This window comes from Myodes glareolus, chromosome 19 (genome assembly GCF_982192425.1).
Source record: "Myodes glareolus chromosome 19, mMyoGla1.1, whole genome shotgun sequence".
In the NCBI taxonomy this organism is placed as follows: Eukaryota; Metazoa; Chordata; class Mammalia; order Rodentia; family Cricetidae; genus Myodes; species Myodes glareolus.
This window is the reverse complement of record NC_142044.1, coordinates 5,991,545-6,015,236: the sequence shown is the minus strand read 5'-3', so window position 1 is coordinate 6,015,236 and position 23,692 is coordinate 5,991,545. Positions and strand designations below refer to the sequence as shown.

The window sequence follows — 23,692 nt, the reverse complement described above, 5'->3', positions numbered from 1 at the left end:
TCGGCTTCTGGGCCTGAAACATCCCAACTTCTTTATAGACATAGCTATATAGCTTCTTTCCAGGAATATATTTTCTCTCTCTCTCTCTCTCTCTCTCTCTCTCTCTCTCTCTCTCTCTCTCCTGTGTGTGTGTGTGTGTGTGTGTGCGCGCGCACGCATGCATGTGTGTCTTCCCGAGTGTTACGACTGCAGGATGATGCTGTCTTGTCTCACCTAACCCCTTTCCTTCTCTTTATATCATACAAGGTTTAGAATTGCCACGCTCCATTTAGCAACTTGTTTCCATGGCAACTTGTTTCTGCCTTTTGCCATTCTCAATCCGGCTATGCCTGCTTCCCACTTCCAAGCACGGCGGTACTCAGCCATGTTTACATCCTGCCCTGATACAGAGTGTCATGAAAGGGAACACTGTCTTCTCAAATAATTAGTTTAAAAATACATTTAAACACATGAAAGCATAATAGAAAATTTCTTCACACCCCCTAGTTAAGAAATAACTCTTCTTGTCAGCCATTTTTCATCGACTCATTCAAGGCTGTTTGTTTCAGGCATATTAAATGTGGTGATTTGACTGAGGAATTCCCCCAAAGACTCAGCCATTTAAATGATTTGTCCCCAGTGGGTACAACTCCTTGGAAAGAATTTTGAGGGAGTGTGGCCTTGTTGGAGTGGGTGTGGCATTGCTGGAGGAAGTATGCCACTAGGGGTGCCACTTCCTAGTTAGTGTGCTTTCTCTCTCTCTCTCTCTCTCTCTCTCTCTCTCTCTCTCTCTCTCTCTCTCTCTCTTTCTCCAGCATGGTTGTAGGTGAGAGGTTATCTTATCTATTGCTCCAGTGCCCCACCCACCTGCCTGCAGGCTGCCACACTGCACACCATGGTGATAACGGACTAACTCTATGGCGCTATAAGCAAACCTCCAATCAAATGCTTTCTTTCATAAACTGGCATCTCTTCACAGCAATAGAACAGTGACTGAGAAAAGACAGCCATGGAAAGGATCCAACTATAACGTTTGGTTCTCAGAGTTTCTTGACAGTTTCCATGGCAATCAGACCTTGGTAGTGTCCTCATCCTTAGTGATGCAGGCTGGGACTTAATCTTAAGCACATGCAATAACAAGAGCCATGGTGAAAATTCACTTTTGTCTCACTGATATTTTGTTCTTAACTAACAAATCCTTATAGTTTTTCTTCTTCTTTTCACATGCATGTGTGTATGCGTCCGTGTGTGTGTGCATGTGTGTGTGTGTGTGTGTGTGTGTGTGTGTGTGTGTATGAAAGCCTGAAGCTGATGTTGGAAATCTGCCTCCATGGCTCATTGACCTTATTCTTTGAAGTAAGGTCCGTTCGTCAATCTCAGAGCTTGCCAGTGTGACTAGTCCCATAAGGTCCGTCCGTCAGTCTCAGAGCTGGCCAGTTTGACTAGTCCCATCAGCTGGCAGTGTGACTAGTCCCATCAGCTGGCCAGTGTGACTAGTCCCATCAGCTGCCAGTGTGACTAGTCCCATCAGCTGGCAGTGTGACTAGTCCCATCAGCTGCCAGTGTGACTAGTCCCATCAGCTGCCAGTGTGACTAGTCCCATCAGCTGCCAGTGTGACTAGTCCCATCAGCTGCCAGTGTGACTAGTCCCATCAGCTGCCAGTGTGACTAGTCCCATCAGCTGCCAGTGTGACTAGTCCCATCAGCTGGCAGTGTGACTAGTCCCATCAGCTGCCAGTGTGACTAGTCCCATCAGCTCCCAGTGTGACTAGTCCCATCAGCTGCCAGTGTGACTAGTCCCATCAGCTGCCAGTGTGACTAGTCCCATCAGCTGCCAGTGTGACTAGTCCCATCAGCTGCCAGTGTGACTAGTCCCATCAGCTGCCAGTGTGACTAGTCCCATCAGCTGCCAGTGTGACTAGTCCCATCAGCTGCTCGATTCTCTGTCTCTTCCTTGCTGGGCTGAATTTCAGGTGGAGCTGCCACATCCGCCTGTCATTCGCTTGGATCCTAGGGATCCACACTGCGGTTCTCTTCGTGCGTGGCAAGCGCTTTAACTGCTGGGAGTCTTCCCAGCCTGTCTTTGTGTTTTCCCTTGGCGCCGTTTTCTACTTTAGTGAGGCTGAATCTTCAGAACCATTATTTTTCAGCCTATTGTTCCCCTGGGTTAGTTCTGGACCACGGTCTGCATTGGCTTTTGTTTGCTTTGTCTTGGGCTTTTTACCTGTAAAATTGCAAGAGTTCTAAGAGATGCTTGGATGGGGGCCCATAAATGCTGGTTGACAATCAACTTGCCTTTTCAGGATGAATTTCCATATGTATACAATAGCAGAACTCTGTCCCATTTACCCTTGGCAGTCAGTGTGGATAAATGACCTTGTGTTTATAATCTGTGCCCCAAGAAGCCAGGTTCAGCCACCTGGCTTCGATAACAGGACTGGAGTGGACAAATTTACAGTAAAAACCAGAAACATGAAAGTTATTCAATATGACCACGTTTGGAAGAGTGATAAAGAGATCCGGTGGGCCTTCTTCAAGTTCATCTTCGGGGTTCTGTAGTGGAACTGAAGTTTGAGTAAGGTCAGAGATACGCATCTCTGAGCAGCCCCAATCAGGGTCTGTCGCAACACATCGTTGTCGGGGCTCCAGTCTCCCAGCCAGATGATCTGACAAGTTCTCTGTGCTGTACAAAGTCGCTTTTCTGGGTGACAAGGTCCTCCTGTGGCGGGTAGCAGCCTTTAGAAGGTGTCCTTCTCCGGTGTAAATTTCCTAGTGAAATCAGCAGTTTCTTGGGATCCACTGTGTCAATAGTCTGTAAGCCACAATAAGGAACACAAGTGTCGCTTCAGAATATTCCTGCCAGGTCAGTTACAGCTCCACATAGGTGTCAGTCACTGGCTCGACTTGGTATTGCTCACTTTTCTATTGTGATAAACCACCATGACCAAGGCAACTCAGAGAAGAAAAAGATTATCATGGCTTATGGTTCCAGAAGGATAAGAGTACACGGTACCAGGGTGGAGTCATGACAACGAGCCGTACACATGGTGGCTGGGGCAGGAAGAGGGCTCCCATTTTGAATGGCAAGCATGAAGCAGAAAACAGACTAGTAATAGATGGGGCTTTTTACTCTCAAAGTTCACCTCCAGTGATATACTTCCTTAAGGTCACGTCTAAGCTTCCCAAGCAGTGCCACCAACAGAGGGCCAAGTATTTAAATGCCCAAGACTGTTGGGGACACCTTGTTCAACCTACCATAGCATTTAAGGGCATGGCTCCGTATAGTGCGAAGGTCTGCTGTTTGGGGTTGGTCCCCCTCTGCTCCAAGAGACTCAAGGGAACAGAGCCATCACAATGTCTAAGGGACATTCCAAACATTTTAGAACAACTGTCTCCTGATTTCATCACCAACTCGAATCCTGACATTTCCTGCCCTTTCCATGCCAGCACGAGAAGATAAGCACTGTTCATCCTAATGGTGCAGGTCTGACGTTTGCTGGGGGTGTCTTTGCTAGCTGCTTTTTATACTGGATGAATTCTCCTTTTCACAAAGCTGTGCTCAAAACCTCATCCCCAGTTCCTTCAACATAGTTGGCCCTTTCTGTTCGTGGGTTCTGGGTTCTTTGAATTATACAGCATTTCCATGGCATCTCTAAGTAACCTAGCGATCATTTACAGCATCAGGGAGGACACAGTGTTTCCATGGCATCTCTAAGTAACCTAGAGATCATTTATAGCATCAGGGAGAACACATTATTTACATGGCATCTCTAAGTAATCTAGAGATAACTTTTATAGCATCAGGAAGGACACATACAGGTTATATGCAAATGATGTGTTGCTTAGAAGAGGGATTTAATAGAATGTTTGGTACAGAATGAAGAATATCACATGAAAACAGTGCTAAAATCATAGAGTACCAAAGACTTCCGGCTGCCCCCGGAAGTTGGAGGAGATGAAGAGAGAAGGCCATAAATTTCCCGTCATGTGAAGCCATCCAGTGTCTGCTTTCTGGTCACAGCAGACCAAGGAAATGGACACATTCAGCAAGTCAAACACGAGATAAAGCTGAGAGGTGTGAACTCTCCAGAATCTCTGACTTCCAAAGTTCAAGTCTCCCACAGACAAATGGGAATGTTCCCAAGTTACCCTTATACTTGTGGATGAGAAAAAGGAGTGGACATTTTTCTATCCCCAACCCTGAGGAATAGAATTGACCACAATACATTCAACACAGCATTTTCGAGAGTGCCCGGACACATGCAGTACCTCTGGGGATGAATGCCTGTCATCCTGATGTGGGGACTACCTGAGAGCCAACCTGATCCTGCTGTAAACCTCTGCCCCTCCTCCTGTGACTTGAACATGACTGCTTAAAGTTGCCTCACCAACCTGCAAGGCCACCAGGCAACTTGGGGTTGGCTGTGATAAGTGAAGACAACGGTGTATAGTCATAGCAAACTCTCCTCGGGGGAAAACACTCTGAACAAAGTGCTTCTAAATTGTTTTTTGCTTTGTTTATGGAGAAAAGGCTGGGAGGATTGAGAAGGTGTGGCTGAGATGGAGACAGATGTAGCAGTCTGCATGGGGTGGTGACAGTTGCTAACAGCTGATCCTGAGGGAAGGTGACTCGGAATGCTTAGGCAATGCACTGATTGGGGTTTAGGCACAGCAGAGCACCAAACAAACCTGACTTCTAATCTGAGAAAATTGGAAACTACTTGGGTCACCAACTGCTGTAGGAAGCTGATATCTAAAGGTGAAGGGTAAGAAAGTTGTTGAGGCGAAGGCCTTCTTGGCTCACAGGCTGGGGGAGTATGGTAGACATCTCAAGGTCATTGCCACTGAAGCAAATTAATATGAATATAATAGCTAATGCAGAGTCAGACAAAAGTCAGAATCCAGGACTCCTGTCGGAGCTCTGTGCCCTTTCCAAATTAGAAGTCAAGAATGAGAAAAAGTAGGCACTTTTAGCCCCAAACTTCTAGATTTTGTAGAGTCCCATTTTCTAGTTGATTAACACAGAAGATCCCCAAAGAGCAACGGGGCAGAATTCATGAACTAAAGTTCATGGTTTGGGCTCCACTCTATTTTAAAAACACATTAAAATCCAATTTTACTTCTAACATTAACGATTAGACAAGTTCCCATAACAATCTGGGTCTCTGGCTGTTCTGGGAAAAGTCAGTAGCTCTGTGGGAAATAGAGTAAGTCTTCCACGCCCTGCAGATGAGGTTCAGGTGGACCGCTCTTACACGCCTGCCTGGCTTTGTTAACTTACACTATCTACCTGGCCTGTCTAGGCCTGGAGATTGCAACCCCTGAGACCAGGAAAGAGAAACAGATTCTCAGAGCGCTGGGCTGACAGTCAAGATGTCAGGTTATGAAGCAAAAGGGAGGGAAGTGGCCAGAAGGACACTGAGCAAGGAACAGAGAGCCAAGGTCACGGAAGCAAAAGGTCTTGTCCGAAATCCAGGGGCAGAGTTTTCATCTATTTCTGGATAAAAGAACAGGATGTGGGAACCAAAACTGTGGTCAGCTCTCTTCTGCCCACAACAGTGGTGACTTAGACAGAGCATCCTCCTTCTATTTTTAACTAGATCTCGGAGCTGCGTCAGAGGACCTTGCTGCTGACTAATCTTGTCAAAGCGTCTTTTTCTGAATTGCATAAATGCCATCTACACAGGCTGAAAAATCCTGGAGAGAAAAACTGTAAAGACACGGGACACGTTATAAATAGTGTCTCAACAGGAGCCGGGTGTTCCGGGCCATGGCCCTCTGGAGGGTCTCTAGGATTTCATGGTTGAGCCACGCAGATATGACACGAGACGTCTTCCGTTTGTTTAAGCTGAATTAATGGTCGGTGTTTTTCCGTTTGTTTGTTTGTTTGTTTGTTTGCCTCTCCCCGCCCCCTTCATTCCAACGCACAATGGGGGCTGCTTTTTTACACTATATGAAAATGTATACAGATTTCTCAGCAAAACAACTTTTTACTTGTATATCCGTGTGCCAGGAATAAGCATTTCGTTGGAGGAAAGCAGTTAGAAATGGGAACAAAGATCTTTATGGCAAAAACCCCCTCCCAGGCAACAAGAAGACCATGCTGAGTGAGGTGAGGTGGTCATGGGTTACAGCCCCTCACAGTTCCCTAGTGGGGAAACAGAGAGTACCCTGCCACCGTGAGACCTGACTCCAGCGCCACTTCAACCGGCTTGTGTCTCTGCTTGGGGTTTGTTTCTCCGGCAGGGAAAGCCTTTGGTGCAGCCTGCAGTGGCAGGGACGAGTGCCTAGCACTCAGCTGCCCACAGCTAGCCACTGACAGGAGCTGGAACATTCTACCTTGACCCCCCCGCACAGTTCCCTAAACTCTTCCCCTCCACAAGGGTGAGCAGCAGGCTCTGCCAATCATGACCTTAGAAGTGGAAGGTGTTATAGTGTAGGCTGTTTCCCGTGTGTGCATGCGTGCATGCCTGAGTGTGTGTGTAAACTTACACCTATAGATTGTATATGTAAGTGCAGCTGGTTCTCTCCCCATTCCACCCAGGACACAACAGACTTAAAGTGTCCAGGGGAAACCACAGTGTGTCTATAGGATGTGTGCGTAGTTTTTGTCGTTTTTGTGACTCCCTGGACAATAGTACAAATACACACTGCTCGTATTGCATTAGACATTATTGGTAATCTAGAGAAATTCTCTAAATGAAAATACTGAGTACACTCAGAGAATGTTTAAATGAGTGGTGGAGCAGAGACTATGTAAACATGGCTGCTCATGAACGGCTAAAGCTGGAGAACTGGCATTGCAAGGGCTCATTTGGGGGCACCAAACGTCCCAGGAATATCAAGGAGTATCTTGGGTTTACTTTGAAAACAAATTTTATCCAAAGAAGTCATGACGGCCGTTCCCCTGGTGTTCGGCATGCACTAGTCTCATTGAGTTCCTGGCCTGGGCCGTTCATCTCCTCACTCAACAGGTGTTTAGTAAGGTTTGAGTGATATATATATATATATATATATATATATATATGACAGGGTCTTGTCTTAGTTAGGGTTTCTATTGCTGTGAAGAGACACCATGACTACAGCAACTCTTATAAAGGAAGAACATTTAACTGGGACTGACTTACAGTCTCAGAGGTTTAGTCCATTATCATCATGGTGCAACACAGTGATGTGCAGGCAGGCATGGAGCTGGCTACATCTTGATCCGAAGGCAACAGACTAGGACACTGGGCTTGAGCATAAATGAGACCACAAAACCCACCTCCACAGTGGCATACTTCCTCCAGCAAGGTCATACCTACTCCAACAAAGCCACACATCCTAATTGTACCACTACCAATGAGCTTATGGGGGGCCAATTACATCCAAATGACCACAGATCTCATTCTGTAACCCTTGCTGGCTTATGTAGACCAGGCTGGCCTTGAACGTGCAGCTGTCTTTCTGCCTTTTTCTCTAGGTGCAGGGATCACAGATGCACCCTGGCGTGCCAGCTGGGGTGATGTCCAGGTGCAGGGATCACAGATGCACCCTGGCGTGCCAGCTGGGATGATGTCCAGGTGCAGGGATCACAAATATACCCTGGCGTGCCAGCTGGGATGATGTCCAGGTGCAGGAGCACAGACACAGCCTGAAACACCCAGTTGTGATATATGTCCTTTATGAAGATGCTGTGCTGTCTACTATACACAGGCTGACTGCAGTAATTACTATGATAGAAAACCAAAGAAGCAAAAACGTATGTTCTCTTTTCATAAGAATGTTCAAATCTAGTCGGGAAGCAAAGGTAAATTATCCACTCATGTGTGATATATTATTAAAAGCATGCAACATCTGAATTCAGAGGAATGAGTCATTTTCAAAAATTGGAATAACCTGGACTATTTCCATTCCGCTGCTTTGCAGAGGCAGAAAAACCTCTACAGCTACCGTGTCCTTTGGCTTTATGCTTGGGTTACTCGGTTTTCTGAGCAACGGCCACGATGAAGTAGGAGGAGAGGATGGTTTCAGCACCCAGGTGCGCTCCAAGCCTTGGCTGGCTGGGAACTGACATTCCGAAGAGCTCATTAGAGAAAAGATGCTAATACACCACGCTTTGTCAGGCAGCACAGGAGAGAGGACCTGGGTTCCGATCCTGCTTCTAGAACAAGCCACATAGCTTCTCCGAGTCTCAGTTTCCTCATTATGCTCAGAAAGTTGGTGAGCTATTACACCAATTAGCCTGATACCCAAGAAGGACTCCAACAGTTAGTGTGTTTGCTAGGAAGAAGGAGGGATTTGAGTCGAGAGGGAGAGATGCTTGGTTGTGTCACCTCACGACAGGAGCAGAGCAATAAGTAATAAACTCGTTCTCTAAATTCTGAGCTCAGCATTTTTTTTCCTTCATCGCATTGAGTATTTGAAATGACTGTATTTATTTTTCCTTAGTGTATTGATGTGTCCACCTATAAAACACAGGGCACTCACTGTCTCAGTATAAACACTCTTCTACATGCCTTCCATTTTCAAACAATTTGGATTGATTTCCTTCTTCTCTAATTAATAGATCACGTTTACAGCGAGTGCACCTCTTGCTGTGGAAAATCAAGACTTTCAATTTTCAGGCCGTCAGCCACTGACAGGGAAGTCCGACTTTAAACTGTATGAAATTACAAATGACATTTAGAATTGAATAACAGAGCGGATTGCCTCTGTGTCTGTGGAGAAAAATAACACTTCTTTTGACCCGGTGTTATCATTTTCCGTTTTCAGCAAATAAGTCACACTCATGACCTGAGAGCTTCTGTTGTCCTTTATGATTCATTGACCAACTGTGAAAGAGCAAACCAACCAAATGCCAAGAGTCCGGCCTCTGTGCGTGTACTCTCCCGGGCACTGCTGTCTCCCCAGAATCCTAGGCTTTGAGGGATAGTTACTTCCTTGGAGATTAGCTCATGTCTGTCAAAAGTCCATCTCTGAGAGGTGAAATGGCTTGTAAAGTCATTCAGCTAACTGTGACTAAAACAGGGTGTAGGGGAGAATTTGAGAGCTTCTTTGTGTGTTTCTTTTTTTTTCTTTTTCTTTTTTATTGATTTATAAAAGTTTCCACTTCTGCCCCTCCTCCCAATACCCTCCCATTCCCCCCACTCCCTCTCCTCCTCCCTCTCCAGCCCTAAGAGTAGTCAGGGTTTCCTGCCCTGTGGGAAGTTCAAGTTCCTCCCCCCTCCCTCCAGGTCTAGGAAGGTGAGCATCCAAACAGACTAGGATCCCAAAAATCCAGTACATGCAGAGGAAACAAGTCCGGCACAAGGATTTGGAGCCAGCCTACCCCAGTTAATAAATCTGTTCATTCTGCTATACCACGGTGTGGTGCTTCAAGGTTGTCGTCCACTTTAAAACAATGTGATCTAGCATCCCCTAAACTTAATTAAAAATAAATTAAATTTAATCACCGAGTTAAAAATAGATTTAGTAGCAAGTCCTGTTTAATAAATAGCTAACAATAGACACAGCCATCTTGTGCATGGTGTCCTCGCCCATCCGCACCAGTAGGAGACTGGAAAGCAGAGGAGGAGGGCAGCCACTGGCTGGCAGGCAGTTAGCATTTTGTGTTCTTGAGGAAGCTCAGTGGCTCATCAACAGCAGGTGGAAGTCCTGTGTGGATAACCAGCTACACAATTAATTACACAGGCATCACGTAGATGTGCTCTTAGTTAATCAACAATCCCTCTTCTCCCAGGCTTACTAAAATTCTCCAAATGGATGTGTATTGAGATACATAGTCGTCTCATTCACCGGAGTTCTTTAGAACGTAGATTCCCAGGGTCTTCCACAAATCCCTAAGTCGGTACACCTGAATGCAGGTTTGGAGATCTGGAATTTTTCTCTTTTTTTTTTTTTTTTTGCCTATGCGGTTGATCTTCTTTGTTGTTGCATGCGTGCATGCGTGCGTGTGTGTGCACACAGGTGTCAGAGGTCAGGTTTAAGGAGTAGGTTCTCTCTTTGCACCTTGTTGAGGTGAGCTCTCTCCTGTTTCAGCTGTCCTGAACACTCCCTGCTAATTGCCTATAATCGTCCCATGATTCCCGTCTCTGCCTTCCAGTCAGCCTTAGGAGTGTGGCGGTTGCAAGTGTCAGCCACCACATCTGGCTTTTTGTGGGTTTAGGAGCTCCAACTCAGGTTATCAGGTTTATGGGGCAAGGGCTGTCCCTCCTGAACCATTTCATCAGACCTATGCAGATGACTTTGACACTGAGCCAACTCTGAGATCCAGGACTCTGGATGAGGTCAGCAAAGGCCACATCCTTGCCTATGTCCTATAGACCCCCCCCCGCCCCCACCTACCCTTGTGTCTCTGATTCTACCCTCTTCCCAGAGACCCGTGCCATGGTCATAGAAGCAACATCCCTGGTCCTTGCTAAGTGGGGCTGGAGGGAGGTGTTAGGCAGCAGACACCACCCTGTGTCTTTCCTCATCATCCAGAATGTGGGGGACCGTCTGTTTTATCTGCAGGGACCATGGCTAGTTGTGGTATCTCTCTACTGTTGCATTTTTAACTTGTTTGCATTTGTACAAATTGGTCCACTGACAAACTTAAATCTGTTTTGTTCTCTGAGTATAACATGAGGTCCACAGACATTTAGACTTTATATAATCAAAGGCAATTGTCCCCTGTATCGTGTTAGCACCTTTCATTTTCATCCTGAACCTTTGGAAGCTTATTTGGTCCATCTTTTGATTTGAGTCTTACCTGTGCAATGTCAGGGTATTTAAGACTGATAAAACAGATTTTCAAATATGTCTGTGTAACTACATCCAACAACCACTCTTTTATCAGCCAGCTCCTCTGTCATCTTTAATTAGAATAATTGACCTCAAGGGTATTTGTTACTTATTGGAAATCACTATTATTAACTTTGAGTAAGACAGTGAGTTCTTAGAGAGCTCTTAGTAAGAATGTGATATGTGTGTTTCTTTGTCATAGGTGAATTAAAACTATATGACAACTTCAATACACCCCATACTGTAATTGTGACTTATCAGGTCCTAATGGGGAAAACAACAGACATGGGATCTGAGAAAGGAAAGATGTCTCACATCACAGGTAGAATCATGATGAGATCTATTACTATGAAGTGCTTAAAATCACTACATCTGGTCCTCAAATGATAGCGAATATGGAGTCAGTGAAAACATCAGAAAGGCTCCAATAAGGCCCTGTCCCCAGACTGGGATTCAAGATGAGAAATGATGACTTAGTCCACACTGCCATCAACTTCATAAGCCGTCAGGACGAGGCACGAGGAAAGGTGGCTGTGTAAAGTGACCACAGCCAGGGGCTTTCTGCCTCTACACGGTTAACAGAGCGTGTTTCACATCAGCCGTCCCCAAGAACAACCCACTGTAATGTGCAGCCTGAACCCTGTTCCCAGCATCAGAACTGCTCCTTGTGACAGCATCTTCTTGTCATCTGCCCTCCCAGGGAGGGCTCCCTTCCATCACAGGATAAATGTGCCCAACAGAGTAAAATAGAGTCACAAGTCCTGCGACTTGCTGAGACAAGAGAAGGAGATTGGGTTTGATTTCTATGAAATTAAGACACTTTATTTGTGATGTCCTCTCCATATAGAAGGGGCTGGACAGGGCATTTGTGGTAAGGTAGATGACCAGCCATGGTCATCTAACATGGCGTTCCCTGTGCCTGTGGCACTCACCTAAATCTACCACACATTTTTATTTTGACTAAGTACATGTGCTATTCCCTCACTAGACTGAAAAAAAAATGCTGAAGGCAGGGACCAGGTAGATTCGTGAACATCACCAGCCCTTGTGAGTAGCTGGGCACAAATGTTTGCTCTGGATGGTGGTGATGTCGATGGTGAGGCAGATAAATAGGCTAGGTAATGACCAGAAATGAGATGCTTAAAAGCAACCAGGTCTCTCTAAATACTGACTGTCTAATCCTTCATCTGGGTTAATGTGAATGTGATCTCAATTGTGTAGAGAGAATAAACTAAACATACATGCATGAAATCATTCATTATACAAATTTATTAGCATATACATTCATTTAAAAACTGCAGCAGGTCCAGGGGTATGACTCTTGGGAAGGAACTTACCTATCATGCATAAGGCCCTGAGACCCAGGGTTCAATCCTTTGTATAGCAAAACCAAACAAAAGCCACTATACATAGGCACGTGAAAAACACAGGAACACACAACATCATCAGTGTTTAAACAAGCCAACATTGCAAATGTATCCTTGCCTTCCCAAATCCTTTGGTTGACTTTCATAACTATTCTATACACTTTTACTAGAACAGGGTCTATAGGACTCATGTATTATGTTTATGGTAATCACAGGTGCTTTGTTCTGTGGTCTAAAGGGGAAAATTCTGGGTGACCCAGGTTAAAGGGATTTCTTCATTGTGGAGTTTCTCAGAGTTTTTTTCACTGACCCAATATGCTTTGTGATTCATCTATGAGTTTATTACATGGTGTTTCCCCAAACCCCTCTTTTCAAGAAGTGACCGCAGACGAGAACCTGCTTTGAGAAATGCCAAATCGGACACATCTCTAACACAGGTCTCTTGAAGATCTCCAAATCTGTAAGAGTCTATGGAATGTGGTTCTGAATCTTGCAAGAATCACTAAGTAGCTTCAAACATGCCAACGTGGGGGTCCCTGTCCTAGCAGCAAAGTCAGGGCCTCTGAGGTTGAATTGAAAAGCAATACATTTCAGAGCTCCACATATCATAGGACTTGCATCTTGTTACCAGCCCCGGAGTAAGCAATGTGAGCTCTTCTTCAAGGATGCATGTCAACCGGTGTACTCCGGTGACTCTGCCTTCCGATCCCTTCCAACAACAACAGTATCATGATACCTCATTTTCATGTGTGCAAAAGCAGAGACAGGCCTGATAGTACAGGCCTTTAAACTCATCATTCTGGATGCAGAGGCAGGTGGATCTCTATGAATTTCAGGCCAGCCTGGAGTATAGAGCATGTCCCAAGTCAGCCAGGGCTGTGCAGTAAGACCAAGTCTTTAGCCAGGGGTGTGGCACACACCTGTAATCCCAGCACTCAGAAGGCAAAGGCAGGCAAATCTTTGTGAGTTCGAAGGCCAGCCTGATCTATAGAGAGAGTTCCAGTACAGCTAGGTCTACATGGAGTGATCTTGTCTCAAAAACAACCAAAACAAAGCAAAACATTTTACCAGACTTCTGTGAAGGTCTACAGATAGTGAATAAGCCCCTGAAAAGATATGCAACATTTTAAAATAAAAATAAGTAGAAATAAAGAATAAAGAGAAAAACAGAGATAATGCTTTATAGAGAATTTGGGGGCCAAATCTTCAATAAAGGAGGGCAAAGGTAAGAGCTGAAGAGGTGCTCACACAGATGGCTTTCTTTATTCTGGTGTCTGTCATAGCAGAAGCCCAACCAAAGCAGTGAGGGACTCACTAGACAATGCCACTCTTTTGGGCCCCTTTTTATAACACGCCTGCTTTGCAGAACTGTTGAGAGGTTAGCAAGGATACACCACTGAGCCTGGACAGAACAGGTCTAGCCAGAAAAGCCTGCAGCCAGCACAGGGGACCTGAGGCTAAGGTCACAAGCTGCATAGGAGAAGTCCTAATCGGACACTTTCACCATCTTCCAAAGGGCCAACAAGTGTTGACTAGGTGTCCCTCGGGTCCCAACTCCTTGGAATCTCCTGTAGCTCTGGGCCATGCAGAGTTCTGAGTCCTTTTGCTCATGAAATGCTGAGATAGCTCCCACCCTTCCCTAATAGATATTGGCGGGGGGGGGGGGGGAGAGATGGGCGGGCATATCTGATGGAGAATGGACACATGCAAACATTCTGACCCAAAGCTTCTGGGACACAGAAGGGAGCCAACCCTTGACTAGCTTACTTGTTCTCTGGGATACTCTCTCTTTTTGTCTGCACATGTACCTCACACAGTTCCAAGCATAGACGAGACAGTGTGTGTACAATGTTTGCTCCTGCTAACTCCTTCACAAAACTGTTCCTCGGAGGGAGTGATTGCACCTGGCAGTATTATAAGCAAGAGACATGCAAGAAATTATTAAACTAGAAAATCACTGTGTTAGTCACCACGGTAATCATTTTTGCATCCACAGATGCTGAAATTAGAGAGCAAACCCATGTTAAGCAGGATGCTTGTGTAGTCTCGAAAGTTTCTCCCCACAGGTGCCTATTAATTACAAAGGAAAACAATAATTACGATGGAAGAATTCGCCTGACGTCACCTTCGCCCTATGAACAAAAGCAGCGCGGCAGCCACGCAGGCCTCCTGCAGCCGAGCAGGAAGCACAGCACAGACTCACTTTCCTGGAATGTAGTTCTGGTTAACTGAGAGGGAACCTTTGCAAATGCAAATGGAAGGAGATAGAGGAACTGGCCAGGTTTCTCCAAAGGGGTTAAAGTCCTGGCACAAAGGAAATGTTGAGGGTATATCCACTCTAAAGAAATAGCAGCCTTACTGGTGATGTGGGATCCTGGCTTGACGGGTCCAGAAGAGGGTGCTAACCCTTTGGTTGGCAAAAATGGAATAAGAGCTTCTGACTCTGTATATTGCTAAGTCATTTTTCTGATTTTGAGGCTGTTGGGTAAGATGCTAATGTTCAGAGATGATGGTGAAGGGCAGGTACAACTTTATACCACTTCCTCAGCCTTTTATAAACCTGCAGATTTTCACAATGAAAAGATAAAATTAAAAAAAAAAGAGAGGAATAAAGAAATGACTTCCCTATTCTGGAGCTCAGAGATAACAGGATCAGAACTCAAGGAAGTTCCCCCTCTTCTCCTAGATAACTTGTGATAGAAAAGGCATAAAGACAGCCAAGATGTGCATTTTAATAAGCATGTCCCAGGAGGCCGTGCAACACACCATCCCATCCCAGACCTCTGTAAGGAGGCTGGAAGAATCGACAGAGCAGACAAAGGCTGGTGGGTGTGAGAGAAGAGGACAGAATGGGAAGGAACTGTGCGTTCTTGCAAACAGACTTCAGAAAGAACAGGGAGGAGAAGCAGCTGTGGGGTGGCTTTGTGAGAGACATCATAGGAAAGACATGGAGGGGCAGAAAGAGACCAGAAGATTAATAGATACACTGATGACTTTGTACATGACTTCTCGGTGTCTGTTGGCAAGACTGAAGTAGAGTTTGTAATGGTCTGCTCTATCCCTTTAAGAGACAAGCCACGCCCACTCCCTCCCCATCAGCTGAGGTCAGCTGATCTTCAGCTTCCAGCCTGAGTTCCTTCCTTTTTCCTCTCTCCCTCCCTCTCTCTCTCTCTCTCTCTCTCTCTCTCTCTCTCTCTGCCCCTCTCTCTGCTCTTCTGCCTTCACCCCTTCCCTTTCATAACCGGCTAAATAAATATCCAACCTCACTATGCATGGCGTGCCCCGTCCCTCCAACCCCCCCCACCCCCCCACCCCCCCCACTCTTCCCACCCCCACCCTCTAACCGCCCCCGCCCCCCCACCTCCCCACCCCCCCCGCCCCCCCCCACCCCCCCACCCCCCCCACCCCTCCCCCCCCACCCCTCCCCCCCACCCCCCCACCCCTCCCCCCCACCCCCCCCCCACCCCCCCGCGCCCAGGGCCAGCTGCCTTCAGAAACCTGCAGTGTGGTCTTGTGGCATGCCCATCAGCCTGTCTCTCCTCATGGCCTGCTGCAGTCACTTGGGGAACTGCGCTGTCCCTGCCTGGCTTCCCACTGCCCACTACTTGCTGCCTGCTCCCCCCCCCACCCCCGCTCAGGGACCTGCAGTGTGATCTCATGGCCCACTGCCCACTGCAGCCACCAGGGACCCTGCAGCATTTTACTTAATTCATTACAGAGTTCATAATTATTTTTTGAATTTTTTTTTCCTCTGCTCTAAGCCATACTGCTTCCTTGTCCATTGCGGTATAAGTCAAGGCGACTTACAGTACGAAGGGGTTTATTTGAGCTTAAGGTTCCAGAGGGAAGACTCCATTACCGTCACAGTGGGGAAGGTGGTGATGGGCAAACATGGAGGCAAGCCCAGCCGGAAGCCCCCACCTCCAGCCACAAGCAGGAAGCGGAGAGCAAACAGGAATCAGTGCATAGCTTACAAAACCGCAAAGCCCTGCTCCAGGGACACACTTTGTCCCCCAGGCCGCATCTTTAAGCATCCCCCAAACAGCACCATCAAGTTTTCAAACATCCGAGCATCTGGAGTACGCTTTCAATGGAGCCACCACAGTCCCTTTAGCTGTGCCACGGTCTAGATACCGTGCTTTGTTTGGAAGACAGACTGAAAAGTCATCCACTTGGGAGCCGTTTGGCATTATGATCAACAAGTAGCCTGAAAAACCACCCGAGAGAAAAGGGGGCCCTGTAACCACAAACATCGGTAGATCTTCTCACACAGCCCCCTTTGCTGAGCCGACAGTGAGCAGCAGCAGCTGACCCGAAAGAGGGACTCCAGGTGTCTCACGGGTAATCTTCATATGCTGTGTTTGTGTGTCTCCTCCGAATCAGTTTCAGGACTGGAAGCCAGAAATGGACCTGAAAAGAGGGTGGGTAGACACGGGAGCCACTGCGCATGCCTCTGCTATAGCTTTTGAAAGACCCAGAAGTTATCCTCGTGGTCTTTCTTGGGCTTGCCTTGGCTGTAGCTGTTTCCCAGCGGTGTCTGTTGTAGGGGTCTGAGCACAGCGAGGTCGGTCATCGCGCGCTGGAGGTGAAATGGATGTCTCTCTCTCGAGAGCCTGGTGATTCCTCCCGTCCACCCTTAAGAAGGGTCTAGCTGGCCTTTGTTTTTGTTTTTTCCAGATAGGGCTCCACTGGGTAGCCCTGGCTGTCGATAGGGCTCCACTGGGTAGCCCTGGCTATCCTGGAACTCGCTCTACAGACCAGGATGGCCTCGAACTCAGAGAACCGCCTCCCAAGTGCTGGAATTAAAGGCGTGTGCCACCACTGCCTGTCTTAGTTTTAGCATTTATAAAGCAACTTTACTTTGTTATCCTGATGACCTGGATCTGAGAGTGCTTTGAACTATTCTTTTAACTGGTTGCAGTTTTTTTTACTTTTATCTCATTAATAAATAAGCCAAATAAAATCAATAATGTATATAGGAGGCATCTATATCTATATTTATATCTGTCTATCTATCCGTCCGTATGTCCGTCCGTCCGTCTGTCTGTCTATCCAACTACAGAGACATACAGATAGAATGAGCAAATTATTTAAAGTGGTAGCTCCTTCCATGTGTTTACTTTATTTTTGGTGTGGAAAGGAAATAATTGGACACTGTTCCAAAATAGCCAATACAATAGATCTTCCCAATAGCCAACTACAACCTACTTGGTTCAGTAGGCTCACTCAACTGTATTGTGGCTGGTCTCCTGATGTGAACTTGTAGAATACTTTGGAATCCTCTGTCATTTGCCTTCCAGACTCAGCCTTGGCTTACTTAGAGGCATACCTCCCCCTCGACCTTACCTTTTTAAAGTACAGATTCCGTTTCCTTTCAGCTTCTCCCCGTGGCTGCTTTGCTCTTTTCTTAAGGAGCTTTGCATGGAGGTATTGGATTCGCTCCCTCTCCACTCCAGGGTAGAAGGCTCCTGACACCAGAATTTTAAGCTGCATCAGCATGGAAGACAACAATCCTAGTACTGTTAGCGCTGCAAGAATAATACTGAGAGGAACCCAAGTCTCAGACACAGTAAGCCTTGGTTTAGGAATGCAGCTGCGTTCGAACATGGATATATTAAAGGGAGAATCATGGATGATATCTTGAGTGCCTCGCCTCTGAAATGAAAGAACAAAATAGTCAATAAATACGCCATCTTCTCTATCTTTGTCTTTCTACTTCCTTGCAACACACTATTTGCCTGCAAATATTTAGGGAGCTTTGTCTAAAGCAACTGTCTGTCAAGTCTTGCTGCATGGGTCATGATGGGAGCCGAGGAGAAAGGATGACTTTATCTATAAAGGGGACAGTGTCTTCCAAGTGGATTTGTGGAGAGAATCTATGAAATAGAGTTTGTCTGCTCTATCTCTTCTCAGTGAGCCACAAGCCCGTGGAAATGTTAGGTTCTAGGAAGGCTGGGGACTACGTTAGCAAGCATAGCCATATACCCGTTTTCTAATGGAATACCTGCTTCTTTACTTAGGGCACATAGAGGCGATGAAGGATGGGGAATCAGCTCAAATGGAAGAGAGCGTGGTTGGTTACATAGTCATTCAAGTCCCAGGCACAGCCTCCAAGGAAGGACAAATTCCCCTTCCTCAGGCCACAAAGTTAAAAGATGTTCACTGAGTCATAGCATCAATCAACTTATTGGAGTTGAGGGGACTGCTCCCTCCTAAGACTCTGATGTCCCCTTTTAGGGTGACATGTTGGCCCACATCGCTGAGGGAGATCCTAAAGTCTTGTTGGAGGAGGTTTTTAAAACAGGGCATTTTCTGGTGTCTCTGGGTGGTCGGAAGGGGTCTGAGGGCTAGAGAAGCAACTCATGGTTCCGCTGATGCCACAGAAGATGGACAGACGGATGGTGACATTGAGCCACCCAGCTCAGCCACCCGAGGGGAGACTGCTTGCTGACTCAGCTCTTTTCTCATCTGACCCGGGAAAGTCATTTACTCTCTCGGTGGATTTGTTTTCTAATTTGGTAAAGCAGGAATTAATGGACCAGATCTGCCCCTGAATAAACTACCTCCCAGTGTAAATTGAACACCTTGGGGATGGCGCATTAACCTTACAGACTGGAATACTTAGTAAGTTATTGTCACCCTGGTGCCAAGCAGAAGCAAATGACCTCTCAAAATAAAAAATAAAAATAACAAAACAACCCCACCCAGAGAACATCTTGCGTCTTAGACCTACCACCAAACCTAGGCCCTCTGTATTATAAGTGCCAACTCACATTTGTGCCTAAGCAGAGGGAAACGTTTGGGTAGCCGCTCTTCTCCCTTTATTAAAAAGACAGTCGGTCTACAATTAAATGGAGATTGCAGTCCCCAGAGTGGCGGCATGCGCTCTTTTTAATACGAGGGAAGAAACAAACACATCGATTGAGTTGGTGATGAGCAATTCTGCAATAAGAAAGCAGCGGGTGTTCGGTCTGGGAAGGAGCTATTCAGTCAGGAAATCTAGCTGGGGATTTGCCATTGGGAGTGGGAGCCTCGGAAAGATTGAGTCAACGTTTTTTGTATGGGCTCGGTTCGGGGCAGCGTGGAAGGCACAGTCGCTCTTTCAAAATGCCAGGCAATATACGAAATGAGACCCCGATGATTTAAACCATGTTTACGTCTCTTAAGTAAACAATTTGCTGAGACGGTGCTGCTGCATGATGGATGGAAGGCAAGCTCGCCCTGTTATCGGATTGTCCTGGAGAGCTAATGTGTGCAGAGCCTGGCCCATGGGGTGTGCTCATGAAATAGGAACGAGGGCTATTATCGCTTATACTGCTGATCCATCCCAGCTCAAGTCGGATCGTTTCCCATAGTCTTTATCTGAAACATTTGTCTAAAGTTGTATGATAGTGGGAGAGAAATATTGACAAAACTCTGTACCAATGTTTCTCTTCCTGTCTGATTTCTCTTTCACAAATCTGCAGCAACAGAGGAGGCAAGGAGCCTTCAAGGGCATCCTGAGGTAAGGGCAGGGCATTGCCAGCCACTCGGAAGGAGGCTAGCTGCTGGCACAGTCTCCCAGGGAGAGCAGAAGAAAACTTGGGAGATGTCACAGATGCCTTGCACAGACATCCGACCCAGCTGCTCTGCTGTTATGTGTGGCCACAGTAGCCTCTTCCACTGGCATGTGAGCTCTGCATGCAACTATTGTGGTCTAGAAATTATCATGTCCCTGGTACTCAGCAGTGTTTGTGGCAAGATAGAACTTACACACACACACACACACACACACACACACACACACACACACACACACTCAAGTCTAAATCACTGAGAATCAGGCATGGATATTTGTTATTGACTGAGAGAGAAATGCATGAGAGAAACATAAGAGGAGGGAAGGGGACAACTGAGAGGGAAAAACATCAAGACCAAGGGAAGAGTGAGGTGGACAGAGGCCTTTGCTTCTGGGATTCTTATTTGGCTTCATTTGAAGCAGGCCTTCCATTATCGGCCTGTTCCGACTATCTAGAGCAACAGAGGACCTTGTAATTAAGTGAATTCTTCAGGGGCAGCAGAGAGCTCAGAGTAATCAACTCTAAGAAGCAGCTCAGGATTGGGAGGGCAAGAGCCCAGAGACTGGGTGCGCTGAACCAGAGGAAAGGGAAGTGGATGCATGGCTGCAGCAGGAGGATCTGAGCAACCCAGAAGCAGAGAAAGGGAGAGTAGGGTTCTACTGATAAAAATTCAACACACACATACACACACACGCACACTGTCTGAAGTTATGTGGGGAAAAAAAAAGCAAAGATGTACATGGGTTCAACATCCCACCCTTTAGACAGAAGTCCTTTTCTGGTGACAAGGACTCAGACTGCATGAGAAAGTTCTCCAGTAGAGTTTGAAGTCTGTCTGCCCAAGTCTTGACAGTGGGAGGAAGTCAAGCCCCAAACCTGCCTTTCAGGTTCGTTTACACCCCTTGAGATGCAAGCAAAATGAAACCAAAGTTTAAAACCAGAGTCAAAACCTATTTCTACACTTCAGGCTGTGCTGAGTATAAGTTCCCTGAAGATAAAATGCCCTACTCCAGGAGCCTGTGATACTCGGGAACCTGTGACACACAGGAGCCTGTGATACTCCAGGAACCTGTGACACTCAGGAGCCTGTGATACTCCAGGAGCCTGTGATACCCAGGGAGCCTGTGATACTCCAGGAGCCTGTGATACTCCGGGAGCCTGTGATACTCCAGGAGCCTGTGATACTCCAGGAACCTGTGACACTCAGGAGCCTGTGATACTCCAGGAGCCTGTGATACTCCAGGAGCCTGTGACACTCAGGAGCCTGTGATACTCCAGGAGCCTGTGACACTCAGGAGCCTGTGATACTCCAGGAGCCTGTGACACTCAGGAGCCTGTGATACTCCAGGAGCCTGTGACACTCAGGAGCCTGTGATACTCCAGGAGCCTGTGACACTCAGGAGCCTGTGATACTCCAGGAGCCTGTGACACTCAGGAGCCTGTGACACTCAGGAGCCTGTGATACTCCAGGAGCCTGTGACACTCAGGAGCCTGTGATACTCCAGGAACCTGTGATACTCCAGGAGCCTGTGACACTCAGGAGCCTGTGATACTCCAGGAACCTGTGATACTCCAGGAACCTGTGATACTCCAGGAACCTGTGACACTCAGGAGCCTGTGATACTCCAGGAACCTGTGATACTCCAGGAACCTGTGATACTCCAGGAACCTGTGACACTCAGGAGCCTGTGATACTCCAGGAACCTGTGACACTCAGGAGCCTGTGATACTCCAGGAGCCTGTGATACTCTGTCTGGGAAACAGGCTTCAGCAGAAAGATTAAGTCAGCTGCCTCGAGATAGAGAAGTTGTCCCCGTGTACATGATGATGTGACCATGTACCTGGTTTGAGAAGGACATAGAGATTTTTTTCCATGCACAGAGAGATATGTGTAATACCACCATAGGCCAAGGAATATCACTGTCCAAGTAAAACTGGACCAGGCAGAGTTAAGTTCCCCTACTTTCTGGAAGGAGGACGCCCACGCCAACAGCAAGTGATGTTAGACCTCTCACTGACGAACTAGAAGAAGAAGATAAATGTGTGTTGTTCTCAGACACCCAGCCTGTGATTGTTTGCTGCTCAGACACCCAGCCTGTGATTGTTTGCTGCCGTAGCCACAGAAAAATAACACGGAGTCCTGTTCTAGCCTTGGGACCTAATTTAGCCATACCTACCGGGCTCCTTCCGCGTGCCAGACACCCATAATCTGAAGACACTGTCAGACTTGGGAAGTCCCAGAATTTTTTGCAAGGCCCACCAATAAAAAGCCCGGGACACTGCAGGGAGTACCTGTGAGCCCCTACCTCTCCATGAAGTTTCAAATGAACCTCAAGCCCTGGCGAGCTTTGGAGATGTTTGTTCATGGAGGAAATGAGTCGGAAGAGCAGAAAATCCACAGCTGCAAACAGCACCCACACGTAGAGATGGGTCAGGACGGGAAGGAAAAAGAACCCCAGGCTTTTCCTCTCTTTGGGACTCAGCCAAAGGGACGGGATGATGATGTATTTCTTCCGTTCCTTCCTACTCAGAGGGAGGACACAGGGCCGCTGTTGGTGCCTCTGCTTTTCGTCAAACTGAACGAATTGTCTGGTGATGTAGACGTTCTCATACTTCCGGCCACAAGGGCCCAGGAAACGCTTCATGAAGAGGCCAGTGCTGAAAAGGATGAGGAGAAGCCCGGCCAGGGCGAGAAGCTTCTGGCCCAAGGAATACAATAGCTCTGTCATGACTACCATATGGGACAGGGCACCAAGGACTTCTCCTTTGGTGTCATTCATATGAGCCTCGAGGGTACGGCTAGGACTAAAGAAGGAGACCACTAAAGTCTGGTTCCAAGAAAGTAGGTCATCAAATAGATTCGGCAGAGTGGCAAGGCCATAAATCCACTGAAGGGCTTCACGGTATCGGGTCAAAAGTGGAAAATGGATGGAAAAGCTCTTTGCCCTTAGGTTGCAAGTCATACTGTCTAGGAGATCTCTGAAGTTATAAAACGTATTTTTCACATGTCCCAAGATCACCACCCCTGTGCCAGCCGCAATCAAAGCGTTCCTGCCTTCCCGGAGGCCGCAGGAGAGGAAGGCGAGAAGAAGGAAACAGCGGGCATGCTTGGAACAGCACAGGAAAACACAGGTGCTTGCCCACACGGCAGCGAGCATGGCGACTGAGGGCAGGACCCAGTAGAAGGCTGCCGAGAGGAGGCTCGTGGTGAGGAAGGCCACAAAGCAGCAAACTCCCAAATGTTGGATGAAGTTCATCCAACCTGTACTTCCTGAGAACACATATGTCCGCCAAAGCCTTAGGAAGATGCTAGTGCCCAGGGTCCAGAGCCTCATCCTCCCTGTGCACCTAGAAATAAAAAACGAAAGACAAACCAAGTTTAGAAATTGCTAGGAGGTCAGCTATTACATACATATAATTTCTTTACCCCTCCCTGTCTTCTCCTTCTTAGTGGGAATCCCACCAGGAAGCGGGGAGAAATAGATTACATCCAGAGGTGAAGTGAGGCAGGGTGGTGGCACATGCCTTTCGTCCCAGCACTGGAGAAGCAGAGGCAGGAGGATCGCTGAGTTTGAGGCCAGCCTGGTCTACAGAGCAAATTCCAGGATTTCAGGTCCACACAGAGAAACCCAGTCTCAACAAACGAACAAAAAACCAGCAGCTAGAGGGAGAGTCTCTGCATTCTTTGGCTCTATGCTGGCCTTGTGATTGATTTAGTCAATTAAAGGTGCCCATCTGCCCTCTTTAGGTTGGTGATCCACGTCGTCTTGCTGTGCTAGCCACGCCCTCGGCTGCATTGTAGTAGTTAAGTGTTGTCATGACTACTAAACATCACAAACTCGCCGGCGCTAAGAATTCCTCCTGGAGGCCAGTAGTCTAAGATGGGTCTGTTGAGCTGTGGTCCTTCTGGACTACCCAGGGGCCGTGTTACTTCCCGGTGCCAGTTCCTGAGGGGCCTGTGTTCTCCAGCTCATAGTCCTCCCTCCATCTCAAAGCCAGCCAGGCTGACTCTTCCCTTTTCTC

At 47.1% G+C, this 23,692-nt stretch overlaps 2 protein-coding genes across 2 annotated transcripts in view; one reads left to right on the top strand and one right to left on the bottom strand.

Annotated features, from left to right (window-relative positions):
- Positions 1–23,692, top strand: part of Dpys (dihydropyrimidinase) — a 103,586-nt gene that overhangs the window by 79,032 nt on the left and 862 nt on the right. The window lies entirely within an intron of this gene.
- Positions 15,866–23,011, bottom strand: Dcstamp (dendrocyte expressed seven transmembrane protein). The gene is made up of 3 exons (XM_048457440.3): positions 21,976–23,011; positions 17,457–17,765; positions 15,866–16,520 (listed from the first exon to the last, which is right to left on the bottom strand). The coding sequence occupies exons 1-3, from the start codon at positions 23,002–23,004 to the stop codon at positions 16,446–16,448; spliced, it is 1,413 nt and encodes a 470-aa protein (XP_048313397.3). The 5' UTR covers positions 23,005–23,011; the 3' UTR covers positions 15,866–16,445.

Coding starts and splice junctions, on each gene's coding strand:
- Dcstamp (XM_048457440.3), bottom strand. CDS start 23,004: ATGAGGCTCTGGACCCTGGGCACTAGCATCTTCCTAAGGCTTTGGCGG. Junction 17,766..21,975: donor ATTTGAAACTTCATGGAGAG/GTAGGGGCTCAC, acceptor CTTTCATTTCAG/AGGCGAGGCACTCAAGATAT. Junction 16,521..17,456: donor GGAATCTGTACTTTAAAAAG/GTAAGGTCGAGG, acceptor CCCTCTTTTCAG/GTCCATTTCTGGCTTCCAGT.